The sequence below is a fragment of the Zingiber officinale genome, chromosome 2A (assembly GCF_018446385.1).
Source record: "Zingiber officinale cultivar Zhangliang chromosome 2A, Zo_v1.1, whole genome shotgun sequence".
NCBI classification, from domain to species: domain Eukaryota; kingdom Viridiplantae; phylum Streptophyta; class Magnoliopsida; order Zingiberales; family Zingiberaceae; genus Zingiber; species Zingiber officinale.
In genome coordinates, this window is record NC_055988.1 from 25,697,949 (window position 1) to 25,712,086 (window position 14,138).

Below are 14,138 nucleotides of genomic sequence, written 5' to 3' on the forward strand. Positions count from 1 at the left end.
CAAGTTCTTCTCCAGCGACGCGCAAGTTCTTCTCCAGCGCCGCACCGCGTGAGTTCTCCAGCATCGAGCTTCGCCTGCTGGTTTGTGGACGCTGAGCTCCGCCTCGTGGACGCCCAACGCCCGCCTGTTGTTTCATGGACGCCAGACACCCGACGCCCGACGCCCTTCTGTTCGCGTTTTCCTCTTCTCACGCGGCTAGGGCACAGCGGCGCTCCCCTCTCCCCCACAGCGTTTTCTCCTTTCTTCTTCTTCTTTCCGGCCGGCAGCACCTCTTCTTCTCTCCAGCGGCGACGGACGGCGACGAGTGCTACGGGCTGAAAGTGACAGCGGCGACGTTCCCTGTTCAAGCTCAACTCTTCACCGGCAGGGGAAGAATCGGTGGCACAGCAAGCTTCGAAGAGTTCCTGCTGGAGTAGGGCATCTCCGAAGAAGCTTCTGCATCTCATCCGACCCTGCTGCGAGTTTTCCAGTGGCTGTTCACGTTACCCTGCTGCGAGTTTTCCAGTGGCTGTTCTCGTTACCCTGCTGCGAGTTTTCCAGTGGCTGTTCTCGTTCCCGGATTCATCCGATTGGGCAGAAGAAGCAAGCGCAGTCCGGTCCACAGTTCTATTCATGGCTACATCTAGCGCCCCAAAGCCAAATACCTCAATCTTTACCAATCATATTACTGCACCCCTTTCTTCCGAGCAGTTGAATGGTAAAAATTATATCTCCTGGCGTCTCACATTGAACTTTGGCTTGTTGGACAGGGATAAGAGACACATCTCACTCAAACTGAAGAAGATATTCAAGACGCCGATCGTCCTTTGTGGAAGAAGGTTGACGCTCAGTTGTGTTGTATTATCCGAGCCACCATCCATTCATCTCTTAGGAATGTCTTCCGTACTCACAAAACCTGCAAAGCTGTTTGGACGCAAGCTCAACAACTCTTTACAAACACCTCTCGACGACTCTATCAAGTTTGTGAAGATCTCATGACTATCCTCAGCGCCAATCAGATTAAGGATTCAATGTCAAATTATCTGGGTTCAGTTTCTAGCCTTCTTTGTGACTTCAATGAACTGCTCCCACCTGCGGCCGATCCTGTTGAAGAGCTTGAAAATCGGAAGAAATTTTTTACGTCTTTGGCTTTATATGGTCTGCCCACAGATTATTCTCATGTTCGTGCTACCATGGAAAATACGGGCGACTCTTCTCGTGTCCCGGCCAAAGTCTTGACAATGCCTTCTTCCGTTCCTATTGACTCGTCGACTTTGGTCTCTCGACATAACAACGGACCTCCACCTCGCAAGGGTGGCAAAGGACATCCTTGGTGTGATCATTGCCACCGACCGGGACGCACGATTGATAAGTGCTGGAATCTACATGGTCGACCTTCTCGTGCTGCTTAGATCGTTCAGAGTTTTGTTGCTTCTTCAGCTTCCGCTTCACAGTTAACACCGGCGCCGACCCCACTACCTTCCTATAATGACTTTCTGAAATGATTTGAGGATCGTCAGGCTTCTGATTCCACTGCTACCGTTGCACACGCTGGTAATTGCTTTGTTGGCATATCTTTTTTTCAGGCCCGGTTCTTGATTCTGAGGCCACCGATCATATCATTGGTAATAAATCCTTATTTTCTTCTCTCACTACTTTCGGTTATTTACCAATGGTCACCATGGCCAATAGCTCCCAAACTTAGTCCTAGGGTATTAGTATTGTTCATCCTTCTTCATCTCTTTCAGTTCATAATGTTCTTTATGTTCCCAGCGCTCCTTTTAATTTATTGTCCATAAGTCAACTTACTCGATCTCTTGATTGTGTCATTTCTTTTACTAACACGTCCGTTTCCCTACAGGACCGGAGTACGGGGAGGATGATTGGCTTCGGATGTGAATCTCATGGTCTATATCGACTTCACCAACCCTCTTTTGTTGGTTCGGCGGCGGCATCTCCACTTCTTATTCATGCTCAGTTGGGACATCCAGGTCTTAATAAGTTGAAACAGTTACATCCTAGTCTTTCTCACTTAGAGTCTTTATCTTGTGCGTCGTGTCAATTAGGTAAGCATGTTCGTAGTTCTTTTTCTCCTCGTATTGAGAGTCGGGCTATGTCTCCCTTTTCTTTGGTTCATTCTGATGTTTGGGGTCCGAGTCGTGTTTCTTCTACTATGGGGTCAAGATATTTTGTTACTTTTATAGACGATTTTTCCCGTTGTACATGGTTATATCTAATGAAGGATCGTTCAGAGTTGTTTTCTATTTTTGAATCCTTTTTCCTTGAAATAAAAACTCAATTTGGTACTTCCCTTCGAACTTTGCAAAGTGATAATGCACGCGAGTATTTGTCTACTCAGTTTCGTACCTTCTTGACATCTCATGGTGTGCTGCATCGCACGTCTTGCCCTCATACCCCTCAACAGAATGGAGTTGCAGAACGCAAGAATCGTCATCTCCTTGAAACCACTCGGACTCTTCTTCTCCATTCTCATGTCCCTCATCAGTTTTGGGGTGATGCCGTACTTATTGCGTGTTATCTCATCAATCGCATGCCTTCATCCACTCTCCAGGGTAAAATACCTCTTCAGGTACTTTATCCACATCAGTCCCTTCATCCTCTACCACCTCGGGTCTTTGGTTCTATATGTTTTGCTCATGCTCTTGATCCTGGCATTGACAAACTCTCTCCCCGATCTCATAAGTGTGTCTTCCTTGGGTACCCACGGTCTCAGAAAGGGTACAAGTGTTATTCCCCTACTCTTCGTCGATACTTCATCTTTGCTGATGTCACATTTTTTGAGTCGGTTTCTTTTTTTGGTCCTTCCGCTTCACAGGTCGAGGTTTCTCCCTCTCCACCTGCACCAGTAACTATCTTTTGTCCTCCGGAGGCGCCTCTATCATCTTCAGCCTCTTCTGCTCCTTTGCAGGTTTATCAGCGTCGTCCTTGTTCCGCTTTGCTGCTGACCAACACTGACACTGTCGTGGGCACATCTTTGGAGTCAAATCCTTCGCCGTTTCCTCCGGTCCCATCTCCTGACTCTGATGTTCCTATTGCACTTCGAAAGGGTATGCGTTCCACTCGTAATCCTTCTCCTCACTATGTTTATTTAAGCTATCATCGTCTTTCCCCATCCTATTATTATTGTCTGTCTTCCTTGTCGTCTGTTTCTGTTTCGAAGACTGCAGGTGATGCCTTTGCCCATCCAGGATGGAAATAGGCTATGTTTGATGAAATGAGTGCCCTACAAAGCAGTGGGACTTGGGACCTCGTTCCTCTACCTCCTGAGAAGTCAGTGGTTGGTTGTCGATGGGTGTTTACGGTAAAAGTTGGTGTAGACGGTACGGTTGATCGGCTTAAGGCTCATCTTGTCGCTAAAGGCTATACTCAGGTATTTGGATTGGATTATGGCGACACCTTTTCTCCTGTTGCCAAGATGTCTTCTGTGCGTCTTTTTCTGTCTATTGCTGCAATTCGCCATTGGCCCCTTCATCAGTTGGACATCAAAAATGCATTCTTACATGGTGACCTGCTCGAGGAAGTCTACATGGAGCAACCTCCGTGTTTTGTTGCTCAGGGGGAGTCTTCTGGTCTTGTATGTCGCTTGCGGAAATCTTTATATGGTCTCAAGCAGTCACCCAGAGCATGGTTCAGTAGATTTAGTACCGTAATTCAACAGTTTAGCATGACTCGAAGCGAGGCTGATCATTCTGTCTTTTATCACCACTCATCTACTGGTTGCATCTATGTAGTGGTTTATGTTGATGATATTGCCATCACAGGTAATGATCATCTTGGGATTTCACAAGTAAAACAACATCTTTTCAAACATTTCCAGACAAAAGATCTCGGCAAATTCAAATATTTTCTAGGGATAGAAGTGGCACAGTCTAAAGATGGAATCATGATATCCCAAAGGAAGTATGCAATGGATATTCTGGAAGAAACAGGAATGTTAAACTCGAAGACAGTCGACAATCTCATGGATCCTAATGTCAAGCTCCTACCAAATCAGGGGGAGCCTCTTTCAGATCTTGAACAGTACAGGCGATTGGTAGGGAAACTAAGCTACCTTACTGTCACTCGTCCGGATATCTCATTTGCAGTAAGTGTAGTAATTCAGTTTCTTAGCTCTCCATGCAAAGAACATTGGGATGCAGTGACTCGCATTGTTCGATATATCAGGGGAGCACCGTGAAAGGGTCTTTATATGAAGACAAAGGACATACTAAAGTCGTAGGATATTCTGATGCAGATTGGGCAGGATCTCCCTCTGATAGAAGGTCCACTTCTGGATTTTGTATATTTGTCGGAGGTAACCTTATTTCTTGGAAAAGCAAAAAACAAAATGTTGTGGCAAGATCCGGTGCAGAGGCAGAATATCGAGCTATGGCTATTGCTAGTCAAGAACTTATATGGTGAAAACAGTTGCTTCAGGAACTAAGGTTTGGAGAGGTTACACAAATGTCACTCATATGTGACAACCAAGCTGCTATGCATATTGCCTCAAATCCAGTCTTCCATGAGAGAACAAAGCATATTGAAGTTGACTGTCACTTTGTCAAAGAGAAAGTCATATCCGGAGAAATATCTACTAGTTTTGTCAACTCAAATGATCAGCTAGCAGATATATTTACTAAATCACTTAGAGGTCCCCGGATTCACTACATATGTAACAAGCTTGGTATATATGATCTATATTCTCAAGCTTGAGGGGGAGTGTTAGAATAAGTAAAAGGGTATTTGTGTCTTTTGGTGTATATCTTCTTTCCTATATAAAGGCCTAACTCGTGGGGGTTCTAATGACACGAGATTCTAGGTTTTACTTTAAACAAAAACTTTGAATTTTAAACTTAGACTTTTGGTAAAAGTAATGATATTACTTGTTTAGTAGTAATATAGTGATGAATCTTTATTAATTATCATGTTAGTTGCATTTATATATTTATTTATAGCTTATATAAATTGTATCGTATTGGCTTATTTATGCATAAACATCATTCAATTGCATATATTACATAAAAAATTATGTATTATGTATAAAAAATAGTTTAAAAGGAAAAAATCAACTGCCAAGGCAACATGCGGTCATTGACAGTCCCACCGCCGTCTACCGTCATTTACAACACAGCTCCAAAGCACGAAAAGAAGAAAGGATAGATTACACAAAAATCAAGATCTCTTCCTCTGTTTACCTATCTTAAAAAAGATGGATGGATTTGAAATCCATTTGCACTGTTTTTTGCCTTTTTTGTCCGTCCTAAATTGGACGGAATAAGTTTTCCGTCCACTCTAATAGGATGGCCGACTATTTTTTCATGCAAAATAAGTTTTTTGTCCTCTCTAATTAGCTGGCCGACTGTTTTTTCCATGCAGAATAAGTTTTTCGTCCTCTCCAATTTATTGAATCCAATCCCCTCACCGCGGACACACAACCTCGCCGTAGATTCGCAACAGATCCACGAAGGAACATGCAACATCTGTGACGAGGTTGCGAACTCACAACCCCGCCGCCTTACGGAACCGCTGTGAAGCATCACAGTGACAAGGCTGTAACCGGAGGCATCGCCGGAGGCGTCTCGAGACGCCTTCGACGCCGCAAGAGGCATCCCGTGACGCCTTCGACACCGCTGGAGGCGTCCCGATGTATCCGGCATCCCGTGACTTCTCCAACGCCACCTACGACGCATCGAGACACAGACACCTCTAGTGCCAATTCCGCTCGCCCGGCGGACGGTAAAAACCGTTTGTGCCGAGCGGCACGGAACGACATTTTAATCTATGAATAATACTAAATTTAGCACGGGTGGCTTTGAATAAATAATATCTCCTCTGAAATAATTCACAAGAGGACTAGGACTCCATTTGATACAAATGAATCTTCCAATACAAATGACCTAGCAATTTGCTAGCATACTGATATATGGTGATACAAACATACTAATCATGCCACCCAAAACTCACCTCTTGATGAACGAGGAAAATTTATGTTCCTAAAGATAATTAATACACAAGATAGGAACCCTTTTATAAATCATAATACAACCAAATCATGTGAAAAAATGTAACTTATCACTAAGGCCTAAAAAACCTTTTACAATATCTTGTTTTATCACCAAGAAATATAAGCTTTGAAAACTATTCTCTAATTTAAAATTTGACTAATGTTTAAATAAGTTGGTAAGTTAAATATAAATAAGTTGGTAAGTTAAATATCGATATATAGATGGATTAGAGTCAATCTTTTTCACAATAATAATAAATATGTTTGCATAGAACTTTCTTAGAGAATTCTAGAGCTAATGAATGCATGTGTGCTACAGATCATTCTCTTTGACTCTACAAGGCACATAATTATATGGTTTATAATAATCATTACTTGACTCAATCTTTCTTCTAGTATCAATGTCCATATTCGCACAGTAAAATCCTCAATTAGGTTGATAGAAAGTAGGCAAAGAAATCAAATCAATATGGTGACAAGTTTTACACTTACAAATTACTAAAACACACTAATAGACATTTTACTAGGATTGTTATAACTAATTTTAGCAAGTTTTGTTCTACCTTTTTTTTTGTTCTTTTTCTTTCGAGTCCTTAAGGTAGTGTGACAATCATAGATTTAGTGGACAATAATGATTTAGATAGTGGACAATAATATGTAAATTAACTCTAGGCTTTGCAAATATTTAAGTGAATGATAGTCGAGGAAGTCTTCAAAAGATTCAAGTAAAGAATTGATAGGGGACTCTTTAGAAGACTAAGTAAAGGATTATTTAACAGGTTCAAATGCAGAACCATTAGAAGAATATTTAGAAGGTTAATCTAAAATCATCAAGAGCACTTTAGAAGAAGTAGAGGATTACTATAGAAGATCATCAAGGAATCATTTAAGAGCTTTAATCTGAGAATTGTCAGAGAGCTTTTAAGGAGTCTCAAGGATTGTCAAGGTCTCAATGCAAAGTTTAAGTAGAGGATTATTTGTAGGCTCTTGAGAATACTCAAGTAAGAGATTGTTAGGGATTTCTTTAAGCAGCATGGATAAAGGGTCGCTATAGGTCTCCTAGGAAGATTCGAGGAAAATATTTTTAGGGGACTCTTAAGTAGAGGATTATTAGTAGGCTCTTGAGAAAACTCAAGTAAGAGATTGTTAGGGATTTCTTTAAGCAGCATGGATAAAGGGTCGCTATAGGTCTCCTATGAAGATTCAAGGAAAATATTTTTAGGTGACTCTTAAAAGGCCATGTCATCAAAAGGTCAAGTCATCGAACAATTTTTCTACAGCAAAGACATAGGTGAGTCCTTTAAAGTCAAATTGTTAGGAAGATCTAGAGAGCACCTCTGTGAGGAGAGTTCAACTCTTTCATTTTAATTAAAAGTTCTTTGATTGTGGGTGAATTAAAGACTTTGAATAACGTCTTTAATTTCAATTCACTAATGATAAAGTATTTGGGGTTTTCAAATTTATTAGTAATCATCTTTTAAAATTCGATGGAACATATTTTTTTCCATCAAGTTTATTTTCATTTCATGCCAATATATGATGGGCCCAACATCTATTACATAATGGTGATTCTATAGCAGATCTGATGGATTTTTTATTGCCAATTGCTACGCATTCAATGAAGGTCATGTCATAAAGTCAAAATAGCATTCAATGTAGGGAAAATAGCATAGAGATCTATTATAGTCCAATTGTCCATCAAAGCAAGGGTGTCATGTTTAAGTCTTGAGTGCATCATGAATTTCAGGCAAGTAATTTATCCTCTAAGCTCAAAATAATGTGATGGTGGACAATGTGAATATTATTCATGGGTTTATATTGTGTGAAGAACTACTTGAATGGCTTGTTATGGCTATCGTGATTCTTAAGCTTGTCATACATTTTGATTTTAGGCCCTTAACAACTTGCATTTATATCTCTAAAAATAGTTTAGGGTTTGCCTCAAGCCCTCAACATATTGATCTAAGATGGTAAGTAATAATACTTCTAAAACAAAGTATGGTGCACTCGAATGAAGCGTGATATTAAGGATGTCACTAGATTAATTTTAATGTTCTCTTTTCTTTTTTTTAACAATAGATGATGGTTCAACTAGGGTAAATATAATGTTAATAATGAAATGCAAATTGTATAAGAAAAAATAATTTAATAAATAATTAAAATTGATAATTAAATAGATAAAAGTAAATTTATAAATATGAAGACAAAATAATTATATTGAGATGATGCAAGTCATCCATTATGAAGTTACTATAAGGTTTGAGTCTTAATCAATATACAGAGATTATCCCCTATGTGTTGTAAGTTTTGATTTACAGCCAGACTTGACAAGATTTAGTTTACAGATCAACCCCTTCTATGGAATCCTAAGGGTCTAGGCAACCTCTTGTTTGCAAAGAGTTAGAGAGGATCAAATACAAGGTAGAGTCTGCCATTATAAACACTTTCTTCCCTGAAATCATTGTAGAAAATAGAAATTGATCCTTTCTAGATAGGGGTCCGGACAAGTCTCTGTCAAGAAGAGACAGAACTCCAGACCAACACAATATTTTTTGTAGATTTGGTGTGATTGTGTAGAAAAGCTTGATTTTAGTTAGGTTTGAGGTAATGTGGTGGATCAAAAAGCGATGGAGCTGAAGGGGATTAATGGGAAAAAGAAAACAATAAAAGAGAGCTATAAGATGATGAACGAATTGGCATTTGGAGATGGTGGACAGACAGTGAATGGACAAGGGACAATTGGGGATGATAGATTACAACACTGAACACCTAATCAGGAATTTTTTGCTGATATTGATACTAATTGATGTAGCACAAACCAATTGTGTTGCCCAAACCTCAACTCTCAACAAACAATGAGGAAAAATAATATTATTGATTTGTAAACAATTCATACAAGAAAATGCAACTTACCTCCTCTAAGTTATAATAAACTTTTAAAGTTCTAGTTTTATGTTAAAGAAATATCACAAACTTTTAAAAACTTAGAAATTATAGAATTTGTAAATCCTAAACCTTTAGAAGAAATTTCAAACATTGATCCCCAATTCTTGATTCTTGGACTATCGCATGATTTCTTAGAACTTAAGCAACACAGCTAAAATGGAGAGCAGCAAAACAGTCTGAATTTGGTTCAAGGTTACGTGCAAAGAGGTGTGCTAATGTTTATGCCACATCAAAATATAAATGATGGGAGCAATATATCCTAATGTTTATGCCACATCCTAGCAACTCCACAAAGAATATATACTGGTATCCTAGAATAAAAGTATACATGGTTTTACATGGACTTGACTATTCGGGAAATAACACAAACAAACAGAGAGAGAAGATTTACCTTATGCTCCACAAGTTCAGCAATTTTCTCAACTAGAGCAGGTTTATTTGTCTGGTAAGGAATCTAGAAAAAAAAAAAGAGCAGATATAAGCTAAAATGCCTAGTATGTCCAAGTACAGAGATTAGAAAAATAAATATATAATCACCTCCTTAATTATTATGGCACTGCGTTTGGCTTTCTCATCAAGTATTTCCACATCAGTCTTCCCTCTCACCATTATGCTGCCTCGTCCTGTCCTATATGTTTCCAAGATCCTTCAGCAGAAGAAACAGTCAGATACTAGAAATGAATCTTTGTGCCAAAAGATAAAATAGGACAAAACATTCAAAAGAATCAAATAGTAAATAATGCAGCATGTGCCAAAAGGTAAAAATGGAGGAAACACTCTAACGCGACTTTACCCAAAATTTTCTAAAATTATTCCTCCAGTAGGAAAGTCAGGCCCAGGCATATATTCCAGCAATTCTTGGAGCTATTGCACAAAACAAGGAAGTTAGATCGTTGTAGAAGACAAGAAATTGAAGGCAAAGTAAAACATCATTGCATGAAGAACAAAAACAACACATGTAACCTAAATGGGTTGGCAAGAAATGTAATATTTCTAAATTTTTCATTCAGCTAATAGTTAATTATTCATTTTAGTTAAATAATTAATTGATATTTATTAAGTTATGTTAAGAGATTTTAAACTGCATATGAATTTAAATGTGTGAGTCACATGAAATTTTGAGCTCGTGCTGGTTCAAAAATTTGGCTTTTGAGTCATCTTTTAGATGCCTCGAGTTTGGTTTGATTTGGAGACTGTATGGTCAAGTCATTATTGAATCGACATCTATTTTGGTTAGACACAGTGATTGTAGCTTTAAATTCGGTTTGGCGTATTTCAAAGAGTTGGGCCAACTCTTCCTTCCCCCTCATGCACACACAAGTGAGATAGAAGTGTTTGGCTCCTCCGTTTCACCCAAATCCCAGCATCAATACCATCATCTCCCCTCTTCTTCTTCTTCCTTTCCTTCTAAGGTAAAGATCTCTAACCCTAGTTCTTCCCCTTGATTTCTCCTTCCCACTCTCTTCATTAGTAGGCGGCTGCAACACAAAAATGGGTTTTCAGAGGGATTTTTGTGCAGATTGACGGCAGAAAAAGAGACTATTTGTGAGGCGTGATTGGCTAAGAATTTGAGTAAGTATAAACCTGAACTACTTGTTGTTCTATAGAATTTTTCCTTTAGGGACATCTTGGAGGATGCAAATTTGTTTTGAAAGTGGAGTTTGTGTTGAGATTGATTGGTATTAATGGTTTGTTTTATTTTAGGGAAAAACCTTTAATCAAGATGAGGTGTTGTTAGGTGAAAAAAATTACTCTCTTTTGGAACGTGGTAAGCCCTCTTGACTGTGTAGCTAAATGTATTTAATTATATGTGTTTCCTAACGCTAATTTGGTTATCCATTTGGCTTCAACAGTGTGAGAAGGAAGGGCGTGGATGACTCAGAGATCCTTCAAGTTTAGGGTTGTAAATGAGCAAACTTGGTGTTCGGCTTGATAATTGCTTATTTATATTCTTTTAATATACACAAGGTCAATTAAATAAATAAACTTTGAATAGTTCGTTAAACTAAATAAATAAGTTTGAACACATATATGTTCAACTCATTAATGTTCATGAACAAAGATTGTGATCTTCGTGAATAATATCCGTGAACAATATTCAAGAAAAAAATTGTGAATTATATTCATCAATAAATCTCTTATCAATATGGTAAATAAACAAAGAAACTCTCAAAATGAACAAACAAACTTATAAAGCTCACTAACCAACTAACAAGCTTAAAAATATAAACTTCCAAACAATCTAGCCAACTTGAATTGAGAGCTCGATAACATATAACAAACCAAGCTCGAGCTCATAAATAGAAACCAAGCCAAGCTTGAACAACTATTTCAATGGCTTGGTTCATTTATATATATAATGGTGTTGGTGGCCTGACTTGATATGCAAAGCCCAATGCATGTAACAATGTTACACTGAACTTGTACTTTACTTTATTCATAGATCAAAATTGATAGCTCGTTAGAGAGCTATATATATATATATATATATATATATATATATCTTATTCTTACGTATGATTCCTACTAAGTGACACCTTACTCGATATTGTCCCTATATTCTCAAGCAGGAAGAGGTGCACGTCCATTATCAACTCAGAGGGGACACCCCTATGATACCAAGTTATTATACATACATTTTAGGACCTTAATTTTAAGCAATCACATCCATTTTCTTGTATTGTGTTGTGACTACTATTAGATATACTTGCATGCTCTCATAAGATGTTTTACGTTCGAATATGTTGGTTTTGAGTAAGACCATATGTATGACAGTCATAGATTGTGTCTGATGTTACCTATTTTAAGTTAAGATGATACTGTAATACTTCTACATCTATTCTGTGTGGATGTTCCAGATGCATGGTAAGCAACTCATATTTTTTTATCTATTAAAATTTCAAAGGAGAAGTTGCAGAAATTTCCCTAATATGTGTTACTTAATGTTATTCTTTGGACAGAGTCTACCCTAAACCCTTAGGCAAGGGCAACAAGTCCACAAAAAAACTATTATGCCAATATAAATTTATAAATTAAACACAACTAAGTTATCATCATGGCGCGTTACTCTAACAAGGTCAAAATTTGCACAACTCATATTAACTACAAAAAAGGACAAACCATTCACTCATTCAAGGCATCCTCAACACTTAGATATGCTAATACTGAACAAGCAAGTTCTTCAACAAAATAACTAAGACTCGTAATTATTTTGTTTATGCAACAAAATAAAAGGTGATAGGATAACTAATTATATGTAATATACATTGCAACGCCATAGCAAATACAATAATAAATATTATTATTTATTTTTAAATAATTGCATAACAACAAAATATTAGGATGCTCAATCCTCTCATTTTAATTCATCTTTCTCTATGTTATCTTCGCTCTCTTTGTCCATGGATTGATTTGAGGATCAAAACATTCTTGATTGTGTGATAATTGGATTCATAAGTGATCATTGGAAGCATGCTCTATAACTTAACTAATGCTTTAGTTAACATCTCAACATGCCATATCTTGTCTAAATTTCTAGATATCTAAATGGTGTGACAAAATTGAACATAGATAATACATATATTCCAGCTTAAGGGATGGTTTAATCATGAGTTAATTTTTGTCCATGGAATGGTTAAGTCACTAATGAATACAACACAATATTATCCTATACAAGGTTTGGCATCTTGTATTGGTGTGGTTAGCACTAATGGGTGCGGTTAGCACTAACGGTCTAACTCAAGTTTTGATGAATGACAAAATAGGTTAAGTTCGTTTCATTGTTATCTAACACTGACAAAGTGTGCATGAGAAGCCCAGACAAGTCGACGGGCTAACCTGATGTCTGGCACGAAACTCAGCTAGGTCGACGGGCCGACCGGATAGCTAGCACGAAGTCCAAACGGGTCGATGGGCTGACCGGGCGTTTGGCACGAAGTCCAGCTAGGTCGACGGGCTGATCGGATAGTTGGCACGAAACCCAGACGGATCGAAGGGCTGACCGGACGTCTGGCAGGTAAGTGAAGATAAGTCACTGAAGGGAAGTGACTGTGAGGACACGTTCCCGAGAAGGGAACATTAGGTGTCGATCCGACTTAGATCCATTTCGGATATCTAAGTCGAGATCGTGACTAGATTCCGGTCTCGAGGAGATAGAATCTAATTAATATTTTATTTGATGATAAACTGTGCTAACACTCTATTTTGCAGGATATATATTTGTCTCGGACTAACGTTTTCTTGTAGAAAGGAAATCGCTAGAAAACAAGGGTCCGAGCGCCCGGAAGGGATCCGGGCGCCCGGAGGTGAATTTTATCCCCAACGTTACTTCGCCACGTGGAGATCCCTGGTTGGCTCGGCTACGTCATATTCAGAGCGCCGGAATGGATCCAGGCACCCCGAACCTCCTATATAAGGAGGGTAAAGGCTGAAGTCACAGAAGAACAACTCACGATCTGCTCTCCTATGCTCCTGCGACGCTGCGAAGGCTCTCCGACAAAGTGCTAAGTTGTTTTTCCTGTACTTCTTTTGTAATCAATATTTCGAATTATTAGTGATTGTCAAACGAAAGCACTTAACGAGTGCGGGCCTTGGAGTAGGAGTCGACACAGGCTCCGAACCAAGTAAAAACTACTTGTGTCATTCTTTCTGCTTTTGATTTTTCCACTGCGTACTTTCGTTAAAATTTTAATCGATATTCATCCCCCTCTATTGAATTCACGATCCAACAAGTGGTATCAGAGCATGTACCGATCTGATTTGGTACAACCACCAATCAGATAGGGGGTGAAACCTTTTTCATTTTTTTTTCGGTTTTCAGTCTTTTCGTTATATTCCAAACTGGTATTGTTACCTTTTTGAAAATATTTTTCGTTGCAAGTTATCTGAATTGGTGCAACACGAATTCAGCTTTTATATTATTTTTTTTCTTCCCGCACTACTAATCGGATTTTCCTTGTCTATTTCTTTACTTGTGTGCAGGTTAAAAAATATCTCAAATTGAAAGTTTCAGCACAGTACGTCCTCCCCTATTCAATGGGGATGATTTTCCGTACTGGAAGAAGCGGATGAAAGTCTACCTAAAGACAAACTTCGACTAATGGTTCAGCGTCACCAGAGGCTACAAGGTGCTGGTCGACAACTCCGAAATTCCACTGGACCCGAAACAGTGGACTCCGGACATGAAGAAAAAGTCGTCAACGGACTTCAA

The 14,138-nt window shown here is 38.8% G+C and overlaps 1 protein-coding gene across 1 annotated transcript in view; it reads right to left on the bottom strand.

The window, feature by feature from the left end:
• LOC122040963 (DNA gyrase subunit A, chloroplastic/mitochondrial-like) overlaps window positions 1-14,138 on the bottom strand; it is a 64,986-nt gene that overhangs the window by 32,548 nt on the left and 18,300 nt on the right. The window contains exons 8-10 of the mRNA XM_042600461.1: window positions 9,723-9,793; window positions 9,467-9,575; window positions 9,321-9,383 (exon numbers count right to left, since the gene is read on the bottom strand). Of these exons, the coding sequence (XP_042456395.1) occupies window positions 9,321-9,383; window positions 9,467-9,575; window positions 9,723-9,793 (243 nt within the window). The remainder of the gene's footprint in view (window positions 1-9,320; window positions 9,384-9,466; window positions 9,576-9,722; window positions 9,794-14,138) is intronic.